This window comes from Lissotriton vulgaris, chromosome 8, assembly GCF_964263255.1.
Source record: "Lissotriton vulgaris chromosome 8, aLisVul1.2, whole genome shotgun sequence".
NCBI classification, from domain to species: domain Eukaryota; kingdom Metazoa; phylum Chordata; class Amphibia; order Caudata; family Salamandridae; genus Lissotriton; species Lissotriton vulgaris.
The window spans coordinates 668107794-668133194 of NC_141696.1; the positions used below are offsets into that span (position 1 = coordinate 668107794).

The 25401-nt window shown below is 43.7% G+C and overlaps 1 protein-coding gene across 3 annotated transcripts in view; it reads left to right on the forward strand.

The window, feature by feature from the left end:
• DMD (dystrophin) overlaps positions 1–25401 on the forward strand; it is a 4652165-nt gene that overhangs the window by 4476221 nt on the left and 150543 nt on the right. For 2 of the 3 annotated variants that reach the window (XM_086934537.1, XM_086934538.1), the window contains one exon: positions 22719–22784. The exons of the other annotated variant lie outside the window; for it this stretch is intronic. In XM_086934537.1, coding sequence (XP_086790663.1) covers positions 22719–22784 — 66 coding nt within the window. The remainder of the gene's footprint in view (positions 1–22718; positions 22785–25401) is intronic. 3 annotated transcript variants of the gene reach the window in all.

Below are 25401 nucleotides of genomic sequence, written 5' to 3' on the forward strand. Positions count from 1 at the left end.
AAAAAAATGTGTTACCGTTTTTTAACCCTACCATCCAATACTCCTACCCACCCCTAAACCGTAAAACATCCATCCCATCCAAAACACCTCCCCACCCCCAAGCCCTAAAAATACCTGTCCCACCTTATTCACCTACCCACCACCAAACCCTAAAAATGTCCTTACAACCGTATACCCCTACCCACACCAAACCCTAAAAATGTCCTTACCGCCCTAAACACCTCCCCACTGCATACCCCTTAAAGTACCCTTACCACCCTGTACCTCTAACAACCTCATAACCCTAAAATGCCTATACCACCATATACCACACCCACCGCTAACCCTTAAAGTTCCATATACCCACAAACCCTAAAAATCACTTACCACCCTATACCCCTACCCACCCCTAAACTCTAAAAATCCCTTATCACCCTATACCTCAATCCCTTTAAACTCTAAAAACACCCTTACCACCCTATACCCATCCCTAAACCCTAAAAATACCCTTATCACCTTATAACCTTAACCTTACTGACCCCTAAACCATAAAAATAACTTTACCACCCTATTTCTCTACCTCACCCCTAAACCCTAAAATACCCTAACCACCTTTATACCTCTACCCACCTCTCAATCCTAAAATACCCTTACCACCCTGTACCCCAACCCATACTTACAATGTAAAAACATCCTTCTCGCATATACCCTTACCCACCCCAAAACACTAAAAAACACTTTACCATCCAATACTCCTACCCACCACTAAACCCTAAAATAACTCTTACCACCCTATACCCCTTCCCTAAACCCTGAAAATACCCTTACCACCCTATACCCTATAGTCTAAAATGCCCTTACCCCCTATACTTCTACCCACCCCATAACCCTTAAAACACATTTACCACCCTATAACTATATTCACCCCAAACCCTATATATATATATATATATATATATATATATATATATATATATATATATATATATTTATATTTATATATATATATTTATATTTATATTGCATTGTAAAGGCTGTTTCCTTTTTATGATGAAATGGTTTGGTTTTTAATTAGGAAAAACGAATATCTATTCTGTTATTCAGTACAAGATTTTATCGAAGATTGTATTAATTATGTAATTGCGTGAATAATCAGCAACAGGATGTGCAAGAAGCTTGATCTTGTGGATCAAGCAATATACTAGACATTTGTCTATAACTGTAAACTGGCTCAGAATGCCAGCATGTAATTAGCTGCTGAGATGGTTGATGTAAACCAGGAAGTCCATGTAGCATGAAACTAGCCTTGCTTTCAAAGAAAGATACAATAGGAGAGCAACCAAGAGCTGCTTCCCTCCATAGATGACATGCTCTGGACTATGTTTGATGAGGTATACCTCCCCCTATCTGTGCTGGGCATAAGGCCTGCTTCTCACTGCAGCCACTAGAGAAAGTGCCTACTGTTCCCCATCCTATTTTGTGCTTGTGGTCAGCTTAAGAAGCATCTTCTCTAGCTGGTAGTTGATGTTCTGAACTGGCCACAGTGAACCCAGTTGAACAGAAATTTTTTTCTACAGTAGCGATAGTGACCACTGGGAAAAGGGTGTTCTCAAGTAGTAATTCACAGGAGGAAAGGTAATACCATTTATTTGTTGCCACTTGATTCGGCTCTTTGATTCTGTCGCCTCTGGGGGAATGTCCTCGTTCATGGTCAGTTCTGTTTAATTGTGACCTGTAAGAGTAGCCCTTTACCACTTGGCTTGGTCTTGGTCGCTGCCCCCATCTGCAGCAGCTCAGAGGCACCGTTTCTGGCACTCCACGTATTTGACACCTCATTTTGAGCCCCGGTCCCCCTCTAATTGTCTCTTTTTTTGCTGCATTTGTGTGATTTTGTGGAAATAATTCTCTGGAATTACTTGTGTAAATACTTGTGTATTTACTTTTAGTCAATAGTGCTTTTTTAGCTTTAGATGTATGTTTTTTTCTCTGCTGAGGATTTGTTCTGCTTTACCGACAACCCGCCATCTCCAGTTTCGTATTTTTTTCACCACCCAAGTCCCCGGCCCACCTGTTACCTCCGTTTTTGCCTTTTTTCCACCGCCCAAGCCCCCGCCCTCCCAGACAGCCCTTCCACCTTCCAATGCTACTTAATGGAGTCTGCAGCACGGGCGCGCCATGCATATGCAAGCTTGTCTGCAATGGTCTCTACACGTTTGCTCCTGGAACCCTGGCTTTCCTGCACTCCCACAGGTAATATGTCGCATAGCTCTATGCCCTGGACCTTGCACACAACAACTGCTGCCTTGCAACACCGTGTTCCACAGTGGGACCTTTCTCCTGCTTCCACTGCCGCTTCATCGCCACCCCATCACTGCTCACCACCCCATCGAACAACGCCACACTAACCAACACCCCACCGGACCGGCTCAACTGCCTCATGATCAATGCCAGATCACTCAACAAACGTGCCGCCGAAATCTTGAGCACCATCATTGCATCCAACGTAATCTTCAGGGCAGAGACCTGGCTCTCTTCAACATTTGCCCCTTACATCCCCACGGCAACCCCCAGCAACTACAAGATGAAACACAGAGACAACACCAAAGGACAAGGCAGATGCATCGCCATCGTACACAAGGAATCAATCCCCTGCACCATCACCAACGACGACACCACACTGATGATGGAACTTTTGAATTTCCAGCTACAGTCCAATGCCAAAACCCCGGTCAAAGTTTCCCTCACATATAGACTGCCAGGACCACCAACCGATATCTGCGATGCCACCACCAAATTAACCACCCCACACGCCAATGAATCAGAAAACTACATCTTCCTGGGAGCCCTCAACTTCCACCTGGACAACCCCTCCGACACCAACACCCCCACACCCTTGCCCTCCTGGAAAGTCTAGACAACATTGGGCTCAAGCAGAAAGTCACTGACCCTACACACAGAGCACAACACACGCTAGATCCATCTTCACATAAAGTACAGTATCAGATACAGCCAAACCTCACAGCTCACCTGGACGGTCCACTCCATTGTACACTTCACCCTCACCGGACCGCCACACACCGTTTCCCATTGATGCAATAACCCCTACTGCACCTGGACCAAGGTAACCCAGCAGTAATGGACCAATGCCCCCAGCACAGCTTAACCCATCACCACCAACCTGGACCAGACAGTAGAGAGTTTTGACGCCTGGATCACCAATGCTGCCAACCAAGTCGCCCACACCAAACCAGCCAAAACACACAGACCCACTAAGCAAGCCAGCTGTTCACTCCAGAATTCAGCACATCAAAACACAAGTGTAAACCATCTGAAAAAAAAGGCAAACCAGCAAGAACAACACAGACCGAGCCGCCTACAAACCACCCTCAACCATTACGACCGCCAGCTCAAAGCCTCAAAAAATAGGCCCTGGCACGTCGGATCGAAACAAGCAGCAACCAAACTAAGGAACTCTGCACTATCGTCAAAGTTAACCTGCCCTTCAGCCACTGAAAACTCTATTCGTCCCGCACAACAATTCTGCGACTCCCTCACCGACCACTTCCACAACAAGGTAGCAACCATCTACAGAATTTTTGATCCCCAACCCTCTGACCTTTTTTTTGCAACCAAACTTTCAACCACCCACTCACCACATGGGAACATCATATAACACCAACAACTACCACCCCGATGAACTCCATCGACTCAGAAGCACCCACCGAGCCATGCCCCCTCTGACTCTTCAACCTCAGTAGCAACAAGATCAGCCACTAGCTCACCACCATCCTCAACTACTCCTTACAAACAGATATCTTTCCCGATGCATGTTAACATGCAGAGTTCACACCCCTCCTCAAGAAACCTTCGGCAGACCCCAAAGACCTCCAGAACTACCATCCAATCTCATCTCCCTCCTCCTGAAACTCCCCATCGCCCCCCCCAAAGTCCTGCAGAAGGCCATCAGCCTCCAACTCACAAAGCACCTGGAAAGAAACAAACTGCTGGACCATTCCTAATCGGGTTTCGGAACCAACCACAGTATAGAGACAGCACTGATCGCAGCAACAGACATCCTAGCCCTACTTGACAGAGGAGAATGGCTACCCTCATCCTCCTTGATCTCTCCGCAGCTTTCAACACTGTCTTCCACCACACACATCGATCGACTACGCCATATTAGAATCACTGATGATGCGCTCGGATGGATGGCATCTTTTCTCATGGGACTCACCCAGAGAGTCTGCATCCCTCAGTTCACATCGCCACCCAAGCACATCATCTACGTAGTACCCAAAGGCTTGTCCCTCAGCCCTACCCTCTTCAGATTCTACATGACACCCCTTGCAGACATTGTCAGATCCCACAACATCATCTACTCAACATCTTCTACAATGCAGAAGACACTTAGCTCCTTCTCTTACTCTCAGCGAACCACACATTAACCCCTTCGCTGCTTCTGATGGCCAACGGCCATCGCGCGCACTACCTCCTAATGCTGCGCATGCCGGTTGGCAGCCACGGCCCCGCCCGCTGCGCTAAACCACCGCGCCTGCGGCGGAATTGCCACAGCGGTTAAGCGGTTAACGAAGACTAACTTCCACAACTGCATTAAGAATGTCATGACATGGATAAGAGACAGCTGCCTTAAACTCAACATGTACAAAATGCAAGTTTTGATCTTCAGTAGACACACCCCCCTTTAAAACAACTTCAGGTGGCCAGTGGAGCTCGGACCTACCCCCATGCCGAAAGACCACACCTGCTACCTCAGCACCATACTGGACAGCGAACTCTCCATGAAACATCAAGTCAATCCCATCGCCTCAGCCTGCTTTCACACTAGCCGCATGCCCCTAAGATCTTCAGCTGGCTCCCTATCAGCACAAAGAAAACCTTGACACAGGCCCTCATCACAGCCAGCTCGCAAATGGAACGTTCTCTATGCCGGCACCACCACCAAACTCAAGCAAAGACTCCTGACCAACCAGAATACAGCAGCCAGACTAATCCTCAACCTCCCCAAGAGGACACACATCACCCAGCACCTGAAAGACCTCCACTGGCTCCCCGTACAAATGCAGTGCCAGTTCAAGTTCTTCACCCACACCGACAAAGCCCTCCACAACCAAGGACCTGACTACTCGAACCACCGCCTGATCTTCCACCAGCCGACCAGAAACCTCCGCTCCAAACATCTTGCCCAGACACCACATATCCACTGCAGCCGCACCAGAGGACGCTCTTTCACCCACCTCGCCACCAAAGCTTGGAACACCCTCCCCACCCTCGTTGAACCTCTTCAGGAAGGGATTTAAGACCTGTCTTTTCAACTGATACCTGCAGCACAGTGCCTGAATTACACCTCCTCCCCGATGATTAGCTGCGCTATACAAATACTAATTGATTGATTGACTGATTGATTATTTGATTGATAGGGAAAAAAACATACATTTTTCTACAAGCCTTATCATATGACTCCTGTATTACTAGCTCTTATGCCTAAAAATGAATGTGCGAGTAGATGGGCTATAATTCTTTAGAATTCAGAACAGTGAAAGCCAGTCTACAAGTAATATAAGTAATGCCAAAATATAAGCAACTGTCCCATAATCTGCATACATTGCAGAAGTATTCAAAAAAGGCAGTTCATCATGGGACTTAGGAAAAATATAAAACAGAGGAATAAATTGAGCCCCAGAAGGAAGGTACATGGATGTTAATAAGAAAGATAGTCTAAAATGTAGCAGACAAAATGAATTGCATTTTTGCCATAATGAGTAGAAAATTCTAACTACAGCTGCGAACACTAGAGCAGAGAATGGAAATGTTGCACAAATAACCAATCTGTTAGTAAAGACCACATGTTACCAGGGCTTAATTAGAGCCGGTGGGTGCAACCGACATTTCTTTTTTGGGACCAACGCCTTTTTTTCCTCATCCTGTATTTGTCGAGCGCAAGAGAGGGGAGAAACAAAGGAGAAAGATAGCAAACCTGTCACAAAGGGAGAAAGCAGGAACCTGCAAGTCTCAGATAAAAGCGTAGAGAGTGTATGGTGGTGGATTAAAAAGACATAAGGTGGATTTAGGACTACCAGCTTTGGTATTTGGCACATTGACGTTTAATTGCACTGGACGTTTCAGGCACCAGTGCTCTTTCTTGCACAAGTTAAGCACTGCAGTGTTACAGGCATGTTATCACAATCCTCGTTGTATATGTTCCACATGCTGGGAAACAGTCATGCATATCTGCAGTCGATGAGTAGATAAAGCTAGTGCAAAACTGGCTGTATGGGGCACAGGGAAAATCCACGGCAAACTGGGGACCAAGAAGATGCTTTTAGGGGTTAATGGGCAGAGGGTCATCATCAGTGGTGAATGGTGACATTTAAAAGTGGTGAGGTGTAAAACAATTGTCGTACTGCACTGCGGAGAGCGATCGTAGCGAGCGAGCCAGAACCACCTACCGGGGGTTCGAGGGTGTTCTCTGAGAACATTTTGAAAAAAGAGTGGGCACATTGTGCATTTTCAAGCAAATTTGAGAAAGCAGGAAGGTGTCAACCACTCTGAGGTCTGACAGTGTCCAATCCCCGGCGTGGCCCCTCCACACCCCGCGGGTCCTACTAAGGTCACCCCTGTGATCTCTATTGCATTACACAAATCAAACATCTTGTGATTTTTTTTTTCAATGGTTTGTATTATTATATTATTATTATTATAAAGGCTTTTGTAGCGCGCTCAATTACTAAAAAAATAGTATCCTGGCGCGAAAAAAGGAGAGAGGGCAGAGCAGAGAGAATCCTAAATTGATGGTGCGGAGAGAGGAGCGAGCCCTACAGAGTGGTGTTAAAGAGGTGGGTCTTCAGACCTTTCTTAAAAGCAGTGATGGTAGGAGCTGTTTTTAGGTGGAGAGGAAGAGTATTCCAGGCTTTCGCGGCTCTGACTGTGATGGATTGGCCACCTAGTCTGCTGTATTTAAATTTAGGTACGGTCATTTGGCACAAATTGGCCGACCTAAGGGGCCGGTTAGGAACATAGAGGGAAAATCTTTTTCTCAGATAAACTGGACCAGTTTGATGAACGGCGCGGTAGGAGAGGACAAGGATTTTAAACATAATCCTGTGAGCGACGGGGAGCCAGTGAAGGTCGCGAAGAGGGTGGCGGACACTGGAACTTCTGGGTATGTTAAACAAAAGTCGCACAGCGGCATTTTGAATGACCTGGAGACAATGTATCAGATAGGCCGGTAGGCCACAGAATAGGCCATTCGCATAGTCTAATCTAAAAAGTATAAGGGCACAAATAACAGTCTCTTTGGCCTCTCTCGGAAGGAGGGGGAAAAATCTGCGTAGAGTTTTCAGAGTGGAAAAGCAGACCCCTGTAAATTTTTTTAGATGATCCTCAAATTTGAGGTCATTGCCGAACCAGACTCCTAAATTTTTAGCGGGCCGCCGATAGATTTAGGACATGGCAGGTCAGCAGGCCATAGGAGATCACTGAAATTATCAGGAAAGGAGCCATACAGCAGAATCTCTGATTTGCTTTCGTTGCATTTAAGCTGGGCAAGGGCTAGCCAACGAAAAACAGATGATAGGCAAAATTGGGCCGCCGACGTATCCAGGCTGTTTTTAGGCCATGTAAACAGTAGTTGGGTATCGTCGGCGTAGGCCATAATTTTTGCTCCTAGCTGTTCTGCAAGATAGATTAAAGGGGTGAGGTAAATATTAAAAAGCAGGGGGCTGAGAGTAGAGCCTCGTGGGACACCTGTAGTAAGTTTCTTGGGAGAGGAGGCAAAGGGAGGCATCCAGACTTGTTGCGTTCTATTTTCTAGAAATGATGTCAACCAGTCGAGTGCAGGGCCTGTGATGCCTATGGCAGCTAGTCTGGTGAGCAAAAGGGAATGTGGTACCGTATCGAAGGCGGCAGAGAGGTCTAATAAAATCAGAGCCGCTCTGCCACCTCCGTCTATTCCCGGATAGCCTCGGATATTTCAACTAGGGCAGTCTCAGTGCTGTAGGCTGCTCTGAAACCTGATTGGGCTGGATGAAGTGCCTGAGAGGTTTCAACAAATTTGTCCAGTTGATTGAATGCGACCTTCTCGCATATTTTGGCAAGAGCTGGCAGCAGTAATATAGGCCGGAAGTTGGAGGGGACAGCAGGGTCCAGTCCGGTTTTTTTTAGAAGGGGAAGCAATTTCGCTTGCTTCCAGCAGGCCGGGAAAGTTGCAGTAAGAAAGGATGATTAATAATATGAGTCACCTCATTTCCAAATATATCTGCTAGTCCCGCAAATACTCTAGCAGGACAGGGGTCGGAGGGGGATCCTGATTTTAAGGCCGCAAGAACAGTAACGATGTCCAGTTTCTCTACCGGGGCAAAGTTGGCAAACTGCTCTGTGGGATCAGGCATCATTGGGGAGGTAGTAGCCAGTTGAGATGGAAAACTGTTACAGACAGTTAGCAAATCATCCTGAATTTCTTTGATTTTATCAACAAAAAGCACAGAGAGTTCTTCGCACCATTTCTCCGAAGAGGTCGGCAGAGGTTGAGCTGCACAGGGTGAGACAAAGCTTTGTACAATAGTAAAACTTTCCTTGCTGTTATTGTTGGCTTTATTGATTCGCCCTGCATAGTAGTGGCTTTTGGCAGATCTAATAGCCGCATAATACTTTTTTTGCGCCACCCGCAGTTCTTTCTTTGCCTCAGGAAGATATGCTTGTCTCCAAATCCGTTCAAGTTTCTTACAGCCCGATTTAAGGTCGCAGAGAGAGTGGGAGAATCAGGGTTTGGAAGGGGTAGAGCGGAGTCTACAGACCCGGCTTTTTTTTTATAGAGGCAGCAGTCCCAAGTTCTATCCATGAATTGAATGAGCTGACGGCCGACTCAATTTCAAGGGGAAGGGCTGGACGGGAGGCGGCTAAACAATCTGACAGAATATCTACATTAATTTTCTGTGCATGAACAGCTTGGGGGCTGTTCTCAACTAAGCGGGTCAAAGTCCAGGCAAACCTGATCAGCCTGTGGTCTGACCATGTCACTATCTCAGGGCGGGCCATGTCGATGTCGAAATTGGAACAAACCAGATCAAGGACATGTCCTCCCGAGTGAGTGGGCGCCTCAACCCATTGTTTTAACTGGGCCATGGCAAGAGCTTTGTTTAGGCGGACCGTCTCCGAGGAGTCCAGACTGTCAACAACAATGTTCACTCGCTTGCTAAGCGCTTAGAGACCCCGGGTGATAAGGCGCTCTACAAATCAAAAATACAAATACAAATACAAATACATGGATATTAAAATCCTCCAGGAGGAGATATCTAGAGTATCTTAAAGCCCGTGGAATTATAATGTCTTCCAGTGCGCCCAGAAAGTTACCGGCATGGCCTGGTGGCCGGTAAACCAAAGTGCCTCCTACGGTGAAATGAGAGCTAAGTGTTAAAGAGAAATGAAACACCTCTGCGTCAGCTAGTGGACCATGAAGGTCATGGGACAAGAGTCTTGTATAGCGCTAAGATGCCGCAGTTTGATTGCCTCGCTGCGCTTTCAGGCGAATTGGTAAGGTAAGAAGGGAGGAACCGTGGAAGTAATGAGAGGCGGCTGATTGGAGAGCGTATGCCGAGACGCACGCCGAGTTAAGTATCTCTGAGAGAAAAGTTTTTTTCTGGTGCTCAAATGAGCAACTAAGCACATAAACTTCTACAACACTCCCTTCAGCCTAATCAAATTTCACTAAACAAAAGCAGAACAGACTACCAACCTTTAAGTTCATGGATCAAAGTTTAGTTCTTATAGTTCGTACAATTAGAAACTTCACACATCACTATCGTGGGTTGAATAACCACACACACAGCACAGAAGCAGCCAGCAAAGCACAGACCAAATAAACAAAGTCAGCATAAACGAAAACACAAATATTGCATCAAACTGAAGAGAAAACTCCAAAAGATGTACTAAATAGTGAAGAAATTATGTTAAAAAACGAACCTAGGTTGTTATTGATTGTGGAAATTGCGCCAATAACACTGTAGCGGCACGTGAAGATGCAGGCTGTGATGGATACATTTCCAGTAAAACAGAGCGAAAAACAACAGCCTTTTAGAATATTCCTTTATTTAATGAGGTGCGCTTGGGTTTTAAAATTCGTTGTCACCTCATTCAGCAAAGGGACCCTTAAACGTTGTGACCCCTTCACTAATCCTCTCACAGTTGTTCTCACTAACAGTCCTGACTTTAGTTTGCAGCGCATTGCATTTTGGAACCTGTTGATTGACAAAGCCCAATCCAACCAAAACAAATCTTTAAAATGGCAGACTCATTTCTCAATCGAAAGCAATGATCAGGGGTATTCCATCCTCTCAAACCTTATGCAATAAAATATCCTCAATTTTTTGACGAAAAAGTACAAGCCATTCAAAAAGAGCCTCAGAACCAGCTCCGCTTCAACTAATATTTTGACAAGGAACAATCCCCCGACAGGAGCATCATTGACAACTTTCCAATGAGTTAGCTTACCTCAGTCAGGCCAGGCTATTTAAGACTGCGAATCAGGATCCCCTCATTATCCCTGCCCCCTTGTATACTTTATAAAGTTGTTGATAGCGTCAACCCAATGATCAATGATATTTTGAACACTATACTAGCAACTGCTGAGGTCCACAACGACTCGAAATGAGCAGTTGTTAAACTGCTATGTAGATCAGCTTGACCACACTGCACTGTCCCTCCTGCTATACGAAGCCAATCATAGCCACCTGCTAGCCCTTTCTGGGCGCTATCAGAGGTCTCGCACAAACACGGACCATTCTCGGGCCTTACTCCCTCCCATTCCACCCACATCATCAACTTAAACACCCCCTGTGAGACGGGTAGACTCACTCACTCCAATCACCCTGTATAATATGGGGCTTGCATGAGCACATTTTCTAAGACTGCTCTTAGCTCCCAGGCCATCACTGGTGGAAGGGCTGTTATACTAAAATGCTTTAGTGAACGAATGAACTTGGATTATATATCTGGTTACCGAGTAACATACAACGCATGGCAATATATGCTGAAGAATGGCAAAATGGAGTGCCCTGCAATGTACAGAAGATGGGTGATGTAAAGCTACTCATAACACACTGCTACATTAAATCTCCAGGTTAAGTTCATGAAACAGAAAGGTACCTCACACGATTAGGTCCACACGTGCTACATTGCTATACGATTTTATTAGAGGTGTAAGGTCTTGTACACATATGATAGTGGAAATCCACGTCCGCAAGAGAGGGTTGATATACCACTCACACAGGTGTGTCAACTTAATTCATGGCTGACCTTTATATTGCCAACAAGTTAGTGTACTTGGGATAACACCAGGAGCCTCCTTGAAAAAACTTCGGCCGTCTGAAAAGCAGATGAGGTACCTCAACACAACAGGAGCTGGCAATTTATGACTCCCAGACGGAGCATAAAGTAGTAGTGCTTGGTGGCTTACAGCAAAACATTAACCATCACCCGCCTCTCCAGGATGGGTACTGTCTCTAACCGAAGATGCACACATTAAGTCATTTGACATGAGGGGTGCGTTTAGCACATCTGCATTCCAGGCCACGTGTTGCCTTTTTGATTTTTGTATATGGATATGGATATGGATTTTGTATATGGATCTGTTTATGCTACATGGTTGTGTTTCTTAGCCAGTAGTTCGTGGACCCCTTGAGGTCCGCGAAAACTACTCAGGGGTCCACGACTGCTTTGAAAATTAAATAATTTTAACAGATGAATAAAGTGTATATAAATAAAAAAGCAAAATATAAAATTGAATTTTTTTAAACAATACCAAAATTTGAAGGAGGCTGAAATTGAGGGTGGTCCCCTCAAATTGAATCGTAGAAGCAGTGCAGATTCATCAGGGAAAATATAATATAGGCAATGAGTGGCCTCAGATGAGTTTAGAAAAGCTACCACCTTCTGATTAAAGAGAATGTTTTGATTTTTTTACATGTGTTTATGAATTAAAAGATTTCATCATTTGGTATTCGTGTTTCTTTATGAATGATTGCTTCTCTATTTTATGCACTGTTTTCAGGTTCAAATCATACAAAATGCTTAAGACATTTATTACTCACTGGAGGACCCCCTATCCCAATAATGATTCAGTGGTGGCCCCCAGATTTTAGTAATGATCAAGTGGGGCTCCTCAGAAGTCAGAAAGCTAAGAACCACTGCTATATGATGTTCCACTGTAAACATACCCAAAACAGTAGAAGGCAACACATGCAAATGCTCAGTGTAGATTTTTGACGATTTAGGTGACAGTTGCACATCTTCTGCCTGTGCCTGAGCCAATGTCCACGATACTTATAACTAATAGTAACTAGTACTTAATTTGTCAGCAGCATAATGTTGGATAGCATGAAGAGCCTCACCCTCAGCCCCCATGCGTCCTCTGTTTGCAGACTTGTGTTTGCTGCAAAGGTGTTGCATCTCATTATATTACGTGTCATTGGCTCAGTGAGTCCACACTATTAACCTTGTGCCGTATGTCCTCCATTCCTTGATTTTATTAATGGCATTAGTGGTTTGTTGTCTTCTTCAAATTTCAAGACATCAACCATCAGCACTTCTGTTACGAGAATCTTAAATTCAGTTTCAGTGAATGTGGCTGACTGCTTTTCTCATGAATTGTAAGCAATTGGGGGTCGACACTGGTTATACCAGCCATTTATTGCATTGCGATTGTAACCATAGTGTGTGGCTCTTCTGTTTCGAGTCCGCTTTACTTTGCTTTAGTCATGTTGATTTCTAAACACGCTGGGTGTAGTTCACTTATAGGTTTGTATTAGCATATTGTTTTGGTATAACTGCAGCGTGGGCATTGGTGTTCCATTGCATTGCCTGTGTACCTGTAGGTTAGTAAATATAGGCTTTTGTATGTATATAGATTGAGAGAGATTTACCAAGCCATATCATTTGACGAGCCTAAAAAACCCTAAATTCCTATGAAACTGGCATTGGTTTCATGAACCACTCATGGAAAGCTTCTAACTACATAGACCCATAAGCAGAGAGAAGGCTTGAGAGGGAGACAGATCCCGGTCAACAGGCTTGATGGCCAACTTGAAAGGAGCTCTGCCGTAAATCCACTCTAATCTGGTCATTGAATCTAGCCCAGTGGTCTTCCATGTCTGTACTCATCACAGAATCGAGGCATAGAAGTCAAAGCAAGCGGAGAGAGAAGAGGCAATAAGGGGCTATGAAGCCTGCATTAAACGGTGCCACCACCCATAGTGCACTCACATATGCTGCTGACTGTAGAGGAAGGAACCTGATCCAATCATCAACCTTCAACTTGAAGCTCCTTCCCTCTGAGCCTCTCAGCAGTTGGGTAACCAAAAGGGAGGTGCTGGTCTTTCCCCTACTGAAGACTTACACCTGGAGCTAATGGGGCGGGCAACAGCGGAGTCTGGAAACATGCTTGATCTCACCTATACTGATTTGTGGGGCCCCATAATATCCTACATTTGTGGACATTTTTTAATGTGCTGGGCTGCAAGTGACGATGCAGTAATGTACAATTGAGGCAGTTATATTTACAACTCCTCACCTGCATAGTAGTGAAGATAGTGCACCGGCTGGTGGCTCACTTCAGCCACTGGAGGTTTGCTATGTTGAATGCTCTGCCTCTCACTCGCCATTGAGGAGTCATATCTGCTGCCTACCCTCACATTAAATTATGCACTTGAATATTACTCAGCCCTAACTGAATATTTTATTTTCTGCTCCATCAGGATCTTAATGACATTCCATGCTTCTTCTGCAAATGCAGATGAATAACCTCTGGAAAACATTGTGAAGTGTCTTGTATCTCAGAGAATTCTTTTAACACAGGTGACATAGATGTTCAAACATAAATCCTCTAACCAACGTTTATTATCCGAAGACATGGCAGGAGGATTCAGATGAAAGTAAAAAAGAACAATTATTGCAAACCACACCAATGACATCTGTCCCCCTGGACTCCATGATGGAGATAAAAAGCATGAAAGTCTCCATAAACTCAGAGGAAATGTCCACTGCAGATATAAACAGGGATCTGAAAACCATCCATACTGAACTGGTGACATTCAAGACGTAATGTAATAGGTCAGAGAAATGGATTGAAGCCAATGTACTTGAAATTGGGCTGATGAGCTATGGAAATTCAAGGTGAAGTTCACTAAACGAGAAGATAGGACCAGGAGAGATAACATGAGTATTTCTGGCATCCTGAAGACTGAAGAAGGCACGTGTATTATTAAATTCCTCTTCCCCTTCCTATCACAATTGTAAGGCGTAGAGTTCTGACTGCTCCTGGAAATGTAAAGGTCACAAAGACTGTGGCTAAGGAAACCGCCTAATAGTCCTGCACCTCGACCTGTGATAGCCTGCATTCTAAGACACTGGCACACCTGACTATTGTTGCAAGGATTCAGTAAACAGGACCCCTTCACATATAATGGCAATAAAATATCTATTGTTACTGACCTCTTATATGATATAAGCGTCCAGAAGAAGTTCTTGGCCCTCTGCACCTGCTAGGACACACATGTATCTCCTGTGGGTTATTTGACCCAGCAACCATGAGTTCTGTGATCATGAAGAGCAAAAGCAGCTTGTTGATGGACAAACAGAGATATCGATATGCATAGGACCTTACTGATTAGGGGATGGACCGCAGAAAACAACATCCTTCACACTGGCACCTGCCCGCGGCTGGTATATCTCACGAAGTACAGAGCTGCCACAGAGATCCTGCCAGAAACTATGACACACACCTCCCCCTGCTTGATCCCCAGGAAGAGGGTCCAATCTAGATCACCTGTTACAGCATGACGATTACATTCCTTGCCCAACTTGGGTCCTTCAAAACTGGCTGGCTTAACCACAACTGGAGAATGTGCCAGTTTAACTCACTTCCAGTTAGACCTATTTTCTTACTGAGTGGCAAAGTTTGCACACGAAGTACGAGTTTTCTGATTTAAAGTTATGATCTCCTGTGGAAACCTGCCAAGACTCACTCAGCTCCTCTCCTTGACTTGTAGTGGGCAATAATCATAATAGCTTGTCCTGAGAAAATTGTTCAAGTTACCAAGTCGATTACCTGAGAGCGATTACCCCAAACCCACAAATGCACTTCATTAAACACCATCTCTGCACCCAATATTGCCGGTGAAAGACGACATTGGCTTGCCCTGAGGGAATATCTAGAATTTTACGTTACATTGTACCACCATTAATATAACGAAGAGGCCTTAATCTACATTAACGATACCAAGGCCATTTCACTATGGTTACTAAACATAAATGGCCTCTCAAACTGTGTTAAATGTAAGAAAAAGCTGTTGCACTTAGCCTGTAATAAACTAGACATAGTGCTATTGCAGAAGACTCACCTTTTTGATTAAAAAAACAGGTACATTAAAGACAGATTAGATGAGAAAGGTGCACTCTGCATCGGGAAGCAATCATTCAGAAAGCCAATAAATACACACATCCTGATACAGGTAAATCAGGGTGGCAATTATCATCTACAGAAAAAGATATTGTTAACAACGTCGGACCCCAATGGGAAGTTTTTCTTTGCCAAACTGAATGCAAAAGGCTGCATATTTATACCGGGATCCAAATAGGTTCTCTGCTCAGAAGCTCAGTAGCAAGATTTTTCTTGAAACCTAATACTCTTTGCATAGAATTCGATCATGCCTGACAGGAACATGGCAATTGACCCTTTACTAGACAGATTTGGCCACTCAAATTTCTGAAACACAAATGATCAAAGCATATTGAAAGACTCTCCCTCCTAGATCTATACACAGATCTTGTTGCATCCACCAACAGGGGGTACACCTCCCTTTCATGAACTCACTGAACTGACACTAGCAAGGATTACTTTGTGGTCAACAGTGCCAGTATGCTCAATATCTGCTGCGGTGAGACTGTACTGATATCAGAAAAAGATTGATATCCATCACCCTTCTGCTCGACATAGATATTTGTTGGAAATTGGATTACTGGTTTACTTGTTTGAGAGCACTGGTCAAGCAGCAACCACAGTACTAGTAAGGGTAAAGTACAGGCAAACCCTAAATTAATGTGTGCTCACCCTCTGGTAGCTTGACACAGAGAAGTAAAGCTTAACTTAGAGGTATTGTGTGAAGTATTTGTGCAACACTTCAAACAGTTAAGCATTGAAAACACCGCACTAACAGGATGGCACACAAGGTTAGAAAAATAGAGCTTAATTTAATAAATAAAGAAAGACCAGATGACACATATCCAATGAGTAGAACTGGAGTTATTGAATTATTATTATATTGAGATATAGCGACAAAAAGCACAAATCGATATTAGGGATACATGGTCAAGCGGGACCGGGACAAAGTCACAAGTTCAGACTGACCACGATGGAGCGTGGGATGGGTACAGGGACCCAGTTATACCTGCGGAACAAAGTACCCTACATCATGGGTTGCAGAGCATTGCATAAATCCTCATTTAAGATGCGTCGTACAGCTGGGGCGATGCGTTCGTTCCAAGATGGGGCAAGGCTGCGGTGTGAAATCCTGTTATGTCAACGATCTAGTCCATGGGGCTTGCAATGCTAAGTCCGGTGTTAGGGATGCGATGTGCAGCTGGTGCCATGCGTGGATTCCAATGAGTGGGGAAGCGGTGTAGCGGAGTTTCAGCATCGTCATTGAGGCTGCCTTCACCGAGAGATGCGAGGACTTGCACCAGGGAATGAGTCTCACAGCAGCGGTTCTGAACTCAATGCGTCAGTTCCAATGTCCGAGTTGCGGCAGTGAAGCGAGTCTTTTGCGACGAGTCCAATCTACGCATCAGAGGCGACGCGTCGGTTTTACTCAGGGATACGCTGCTCAGCAGAGGAGATGCTGCAGTTCTGCTGTCAAGCACCTTATGCCCCCTCCTAAGGGTTGTGGACTGGGATAGCACCACTTGGAAGGGTAGATTCACAGATGGCAGAGTCCAGGTGCAGGGGTTGGAAGCCTGTATGTCCCGGAGGCTTCAGATCAGGTGGCCAGCCAACTAGCCCTTGGAGTCACTCTGGGTTCAGGAGATGCAGGTCCAGTCCTTCTCACCCAGGCAAGAAGGCAGCTGGTCAACACAGCAAAGCAGGAGTCCAACAGAGTGGCAGTCTTTCAGCAGCATAGCAGCTTTCCTTCTGGAGTATCCACAGGTTCAGAAGTGTACAGAAGTGGTGGTGCCTGGGGTGCTTCTTTTACACACAGCTGTGCCTTTGAAGTGGGGAGATGCTTCTGTAGGCATGCCTTTGAAGTACACAGCTGACCTGCCTTTCCTGCCCTAGCTCCAGGCTAACTACAGGGTGAATGCAGCCCTTTGTGTGGGGACAGGACACAGCTGATTCAGGTGTAAATGAGGCTGAGCCTGGCTCCTCCCTCCCATCTAACCAGTGATGGCCCACTCAGTCACACCTAAGCTCCCATTGTGTGTGGCTGTCTAAATGGAATACACAAAGTCCAGCTGACAACTGCTCCTAGTCACATGACCAGAGACAGGCTGGCTGCAAATGGCTACAGTAAGAAAATACCAAATTTCTAAAAGTGGCATTTTCAAGATAGTAATTTAAAATCTGACTTCACCATAAGTTAGGATATTAAATTAGGATTCCAGAGATACCAAACTTGAATCAATTATATTGTCCCTTTTTAGAGTACTCTTAAGAAATGTAATAAGGTAATCCCAATTTTATCCCATTGAAGATATAGGTCTTGCAGTAGTGAAAAACGAAGGTAAGTGTTTTTCCCTATCAGGACCTGTATTTGTGACGTCAAGATTTTAGCAAAGCTCCCAGCAATATGCCTGAAGTGAGTAATTCCGCTCTGGGCCATAAAAATCAAGTTAGTGTTGTACGAGGAAGAATAACAAGAAGTCATTTAACAACTCTCCTACATCTACAAAGGATTGCCATGGAAAAACTGAGTAAAAAAACAACTAGAGATCCAACTAACCTCATCATTCACAGAGCGATACGCACCTGGACCAACATCTATAAGACACGTGGATTAAATGGTTTCCTGCACCCCAAGCTCCGTTATGGAACAATGCTTAAATATTCATTGAAAAACGACCTTTCCACTGGTTTCAATGCTTTTCCAAAGATATTACAACAATTGGCCATCTTTTACCAGAGAGCTCATTGTAAACATTCCAACATCTGCATGAAGAATTTCATCATGACTAAAATCAGTCTTATAGCCACGATGCACTGCAAACCCATGTACCGAAATGACACAATGACTGTCAGGCTCCACCATATGATCCTCAGGACTGTGTTGATGCTCTATACGGGGCCCACCTCTGGACAACCCCAAGTCTGGCTTGTAAAACAACACAGACTTTTGAGGTGATCGAGCGGGTGGAAAGGAAAGGGTAGGGACTGCGGGGAGGGAGATCTGAAGACGACAGAAGACAAAGAGTAAGTCAAACGTCACTGAGAACAGAATGATACACAACAGTAACGTAAGCATACAATCATCTCCTTTTCCCCTCACCTGAAAAGCAAAATAAATGGAGCCAAGGCCATAGAAGAGAGAGGAGGGCAGAGGCAATGTCACTTCATACACAATAACGTCACACACCTGTATATTTATGGCATTACATGTTAGATCACATTTGCTATTGTCCTTGATTGCACATACCCTTGTAAGTGAAGTGAAGAACGTTACTATAGACTACAGTGGTTACATACCCTCTATACTCTCTCCTGAAAAGAAGTAAAAAAGACACCACTAAGGCAACACTAATGAAGGTCTGGAAAAGTCAGTGCTAAAGCAAATGAAACTTCCTAGTTCTTATCGCTAGGCATTAAAAGGCAAAAGAATAAAGATCGACTGTTCTAGCACTGAAAACCTCCTTTCTGCAGTTCTGGAATCCCAAACACTTCAACAGAATTGCTGTCAATAGTTAATGAGCCGTAATGGTTTACTGTACAATACCAAAGGAGCTCCTCTGCATGAGATCACCTTCATCCGATCTCTTCCAACAGAGGAGTTTGTGAAAATAGGAAAATAAAAGGAAGCAAAGATTCCTCTGCACGAGACCTCCAAAATCCGGTCTCATCCAACAGAGGAAAGTTCAAATGTGGGGCAGAAAACCATACGGCTTCTCTGCTCGCTATCTCTGCGTCTGCTTTTGCCTGCAGAGATGCACGTTAATCTGAGCAAACCCGGAATGCGCCGTGTTACTCAACCAGGGACTCAGTACGGAGAATATCAACTGCTCTCCGATTCCCTCAAAAATGAACGAAAAGCAAAGTCTTCCGTAGCCCAGAATAGGCGATCTGTGGAGTGGTGCAGGTGCACCCTTACCGCCTTGACGATCGCTGGGAAGTTTTGCTGCATAGCCTGTCCGCTAAACCAGAAATCCAGAATTATCGGCGCAGCAGCATCCTGCCACCACCATTATATCCCGTCTCTGGAGTACACACAGACCAAGTAACACGTGAACCGCAGTGTTCCTGGGTAATGTTCTGGCAAATAGAAGTTCCACACTCCATACAATACAACGAGGCAGACAGTGATTACCGGGGTACGGCAATCATGACAATGACTATATGTTTTATGTTTTATGTGTTATGTTGTAAAAACAATAAAAATTAATTGAACTTAAAAAGAAATGCTAGCAATTGAAACATGCCTTAACAAGAATTTGGAGCTATTGCCTTAACTACCCCAGAATCTATAATACATAAATACTTGAGCAAATGATGCACCTACAGAAAATTAGTAACCATCCCTATAAAACACTGATTGGAGAGCTGCACTCCAAGCCAACAGTAATCTTTCTTAGAAACAAGTTGGAGCAGTATGTACACAAAAGACTGGGCAGAACTCTTACAAACTCATGAGAGAAGTCTAAGGGAAGAGCAAATAAATGCCCCTCATCATGTTGCTGGAGTTTCCGCCAACCTGGAGGACACATAATATGAATTTTTACGGTACTGCCCAAAAGTCTATAATTTTTGGACATCAGTATTTAGAAGCTGAACAGAAAATGAGTAATCTCTTTATAACTTCCTCGATGAAACTAGCATTCATTCGAGACATGCAGGATATCACAAGACTAAAAGTACATAACAAGAAATGTATTGATGCCTCCCTAGGGACAGAAAAGATTTGTATACTCAGGCAATGGAAGGCAAATCTGACCCCTAGGCGCTCTGCGTGGACAGAAGCCCTAGCAATAACAGCTACTCGTGAGACATTGATTTAGAAAATGAACAATCACCTTAAAAAATGTTGAGGATATCTCGGGTCCCTTTATTTGAAACTATAAACGGGCATTGCCCAGCCATAAACTGTTTACAGTTACAGTGAGAATAAACATATTCCATATCATCGACCCGACAAACTCTCCACCAGAGTATTGGCACTGCGTCAGATACCCATTGAGGAGGCCACAGGGGCAGGCGCAAGGAACTTGGATTAGGACACCCACTGGTTGTTCCAGATATAATTATGCAGATACGAAACTTCAGTGTTACCTATTAATTGCTTAATTCTACAGATAATTGAAAAAAGAGAACATCCTGGAAGCGTCCCATAAAAGCGAGCAATGATCGAAACAAGCAATGTGTAGCATTTCCAATGGTGTATCCATAGGTGATAGCCGTGCTTTCTTCCCTCCCATTATCTCTGCACCCCCCTCTTCTTTATCTTTCATTGGCACAAAACCTGATAACAAACGACTTGATGCTTCTATGAAACACTTCTTCTAACTCTGCAAACATAGAATCCGTTTGTTCAATATATCCTTTTATTTCCTTAAATATTATATAAAAGTAACTATTGTGGTTTTTCACGATTATTCCCATGCTAGTTAAGGGAATCAGTCTCAGAAATAGCATGCTCACATTTACCTAAATCAAGCAGCAGGCTGACATTAGCTTGCACACCTTAAATGTTAGTTCATCAAGAACCTCCTTGGAGTCTCCGGGTATGGCTATGTCTCCTTGACAGCATTTAATACGAAGCTTGGATTTCCATCTATGCTTTCTTTGGGTGCACATAATCTCTTTTCAGATGAGCAGTTTCATTCCCTTGTTAGTAGTCCTTTCTAAACATTTTGACTGGGCTGTTGAATTGAACTCTTTCCCATTGGGCGTTTGATTACCTGAAATTGGCCGATCCTGAACCAAGAAACATTGGCGACCTCTCATTTTTCATTAACAGAGACATGTATTTAACTTCTTTTGTGGTTGTTGCTCTGCTGGTTTCATTTTGCCTACTGCATTTGTAAAGTCTTCACTCTTGAGACAAAAAAACTGTTATGATGTATTCTCCTCACCCAAAATATGCCTAATTGAAATGCGCTCCCCGCTAACAAGACACACGTCGGTAATATTTGGTTGTACAACGAGTGGAAAATGGAGTGACGCAAAATACCGTTTCACGTTCACAACTGTGTAATTAGTGTTATTTTTAAATCTGCATGAGTAATTTCCCATTTACAAAGGTTAATAAACCGCAAGGTGCTGTTAACTGAAAACACAGCCTTGTATTCTATTCTCGTCACACAGACCAGCTTAATTCTAAATTAATAGCGCCAGATAGGTCTTTTGGAAATAATCCCATTAATGTATATTGTTCAAAGTGTGATATTTTTGCTGGAGACGGAAGTCTTGCCGAGTACCAATTGGTATATTTTTTTTATATTTTTCTGTGCTTGCACATACCTTAGCTTGCTTCGTACCTCATGGTCAAGTTTTACAATACAACTAAAAATAAAAGACGACTGGGCACCCGGTACCACACAACAAGCACGTAGTATATAAACTCTGAATTTGCTAGAATATTTCAGCTTTCACTATGTCATCCCGCAAGCCATATTTATTTCAGTCGTGGGTCTGCCATTTCCTTGAATTACACATTCATAGGTCAGGCTGCAGAAGTAGCTTTGGCAAGCATGCAGAACTGAATTTTTGATTTGGGAGAAATTGTTGAGCTAGTCTGCCATCTCCAGCGGTGTCAAATTCTTGGATTCATGCCCACAGGAACGGCTGTATTTCCTCCGCTTTCCCTTCTTTCGTCCTTTTTTTTCTACTCCTTTTTATAGAGGCCCATAGCTTCCAATGGGAAACCTCTGTATTTTGACATATTGTTCCTGACTACTGGTGAACTAGAAATCTTAGCTTTAGTTCATACGTAAAGTGTTGGGTCTAAGAGCTGAAGCAGAGTTGGTGAAATGTTAAACCTTATAAAGGTCATAGTTATCTCGCCAAGCATTCTAAACACACTTGCTTTCTCTGCATCACATTCCAAACACTCCAGAAATAGTATTTTCTGCATTAGTTGTCGCTTAGTTCCTTACGTTTGCCAGTTTTCTCGTAGACGTCCAGGCTAAGTGGTAAACCTCACTATTTCGAAATTGGCATTTGTGCTTTGATTTTGAATCTCTAAAACCTCTTTAGGCATTCCAGGGCTAACGCTGGCCCACCTACTGTAGCAAGCAAAGAATCCGAACATTCAGTGTTTACGCCTGGTGGTATTAGGAAGCTGAATAGGTGGAAGGGGAAATGGCCCTTTAAACAATGTCATTACTTTGCCTTTAGCGTCAATCTACTGGTTGAACATTCCCATTGTAGTCTCAGCAGTGTCACATTGAAAAATACTCTACCAACATTGAAATCCATTGTCATCATTGATGTGCCACTAATTTTAATCCAGCATTTTTCTCCCCATCAGGCCTGGTTCATCTCCCCAGCTTTCCCACGATGACACTCATTCTCGAATTGAACACTATGCTAGCAGGTAAGCCTACAAGGGAGACCCTCAGGGAATCAGCCACAATAGATCCTCCCGAAAATACTCGGCTAGCTTTATGCATAAATTGGTCAAAAATGAGCTAGATGATGATTCTCTATACAGAAAGGATATTTAAGCAGCACATTGATTTTCTATGTCTTTTTGTGGTTTTTTTTCTCCTCACATCAGTGATGGTGCCTCCCCATTCATTCCAGCAAAAGCCATGGTGTAATTAAAAGTAGCCAATGACTCCCTTTTGAAAGATGTGTAATGTTAGTATGCCTTTTTAATAGCTTATATGAATTGTCAGAAAGCACTTTGTAGATTCAGTAAGCGTATTTGTTTACATTTAATGACCTAGCTCATAATGAACTCCGTAATAACTCAGTTCTGTGAAAGCATTGGGGTCCTGCCTTCTAATTTGTTTACATTGATTTCTCTGTCAGGGTTGGTGGTGTTCATCTGAAGTGCAACAAGGAACGTTTTGTTAACTTCAAAAAAGAGAAGTGCTGAGAGGGATATTTAGTGCCTTGGAGATTAGGAGATAAGGGTAGTGTGGTGGAATTGTAGAGTGGCGGGTGCTATGACAGACACAAGAACGTCTGGTTTAGTCCGGCTTTGAATGTGAGACAGCGTTATTGAGATGTGTTTTGTTGTTGATGGGATACCATTGTATTGTTTATTGCACAGAGCTCACATGGTCCCTTTCTTCTGTGCAGGTGGTTGTATTTGTTGCTGCATTTTATACTTTCTGGAATGAGTCCAACTAGTATTCTGTGAGGCCAAATAGTCATTTGCATTCCGGATTCTTTTTTTCATTGGGCCAGGTACGAAATTCTATTGGTGCCAGAGTGCAGGGCAATGTAAGGAAGGTATCTTCAGAGGTGCCTCAGTCGGACGAGGGCTTCCTTGGTCACAGTCTGGGTGCACTGTGTGTGTCTTTTGAGGGGCTCTAAAGATTACTAGATTTTGAAGAAGTTTGGGAAGTGTGCAGGCGAGTAGAGCAAGAGTCTTGTGTAATGGAGAATTTTGGTTTATGTGTAATGGAGAATTATGGTTTATAGCCATTTCTTCCCATCCACTGCTCAATGCTTTTTGAACTTTGATAATTTTGAGAAACCGTCAAACCACAAGCCTTTCTGTGAATCTGATTTCAAATAGCATAGGTTTTTAAAGAAGATCATATCCTTGAGAAGGCCCATCAAAAGACATATTATTTTATGTTCACTGGGAGGTGGTGGGGTATATTGTGGTACTCCACGTGCAGAGCCCTGGACTTGTGTTTAAGGAGTGACTTACAAAGTATAGTCCTTCCGAATGTATCTTTATATCTTGGAAATTAACAAGATACGATTTGAATATTTTGAAGCTATTAATGATGAAACGTAATGAAGTATTTAGTCGATCCAACTTCTTTAAAGAATTGTATATTTATATTTTTGAATAGCTTTTAGCTGAAACAAAAAAAGTACTACTGTATCCAGGTACTCAACTGGTCTGGAAGACTGGTTGAATCTTTCACCTTAGTCATCAGGAGTGAAGTTAATCATTCTAGTGATGGTGCTGAGGCACATATGGTGGCCTGCAGTCTTTATTTGAGTGTGCTGTAGTAAACAGTTGTGAAATCATCTCCTTGAAAGTCTCTCACCATACTTGTGCTTATAGGTATAAGCACAAGTATGGTGAGAGACTTTCAAGGAGATGTTTTTTTCCAGACAAACAGCTGAAGCCTCTTTTCAGTGTCTTTGTCAGAGGGTATATTGGCTGGAATATAGTGTGCATTTTGATCCTGTGGCTCTAAATTGTCAGGAATATGTAGAAACATTTTTTTTCTGAGCTCTCTTCACATTGTGACCCACAAAGCCTTCGATGTGCTTGGGACAACATTCATTGTTCATGTTTGAGGTCTCTGGTGTGATTTTTAAAGTATACGAACACATTTTATGTATTTTTAAAATGTGTATATGGCTCTCCAATTGAAATATAGCTGCAGTTAATTAGGCACTATGAGCTAACCAAGGCCTCTGGATTTAAGTACATTTCAGTACCATGCCTTGTGGGAGATGTCAAGTTCAATGACCGCGCACAAAGTGAATTTAATTTAAATGGCAACTAAAATGCCAGACAGTGGGAGTCCAAGGGAGCTCTAGCATTTAGTACCAAAATACGCCAATTTGTCTGTTTCTTCAATCATCCTAAAACAGAGAGAAATTAAGGGGATCAGGAACTTTGAGATAAGCATTATTCAGACATGCTGACCAAACTCCTCCCAATACCTGCCAACGTAAGATGACACATTTTCAAGACCTACACTAATGCTGATGTGGTCGGGTTTAACTACGAACCAGCTGCATCTTCCACCAGGGTGGGCGAAGAATCCTCCATAAATAAATAAAGCCCAGTGTCAGGAGTCACGTTTGCTAGCACAACCCCTTCTTGTTTCTGACTTCCTTGAGGGCGGAGGCCTGCTTATGTTCATGATCATCCCAGTGCTTCTGTAAATGGACACCAACTTTCACTCCTGTACAAATGGCACTTGTAATGTACACGTGAGCCATACAGGTCTGCATGCCCCTTAGCTCAGTCCATAGTACCAAGCAATACATGCACCCGCCTAAATGTA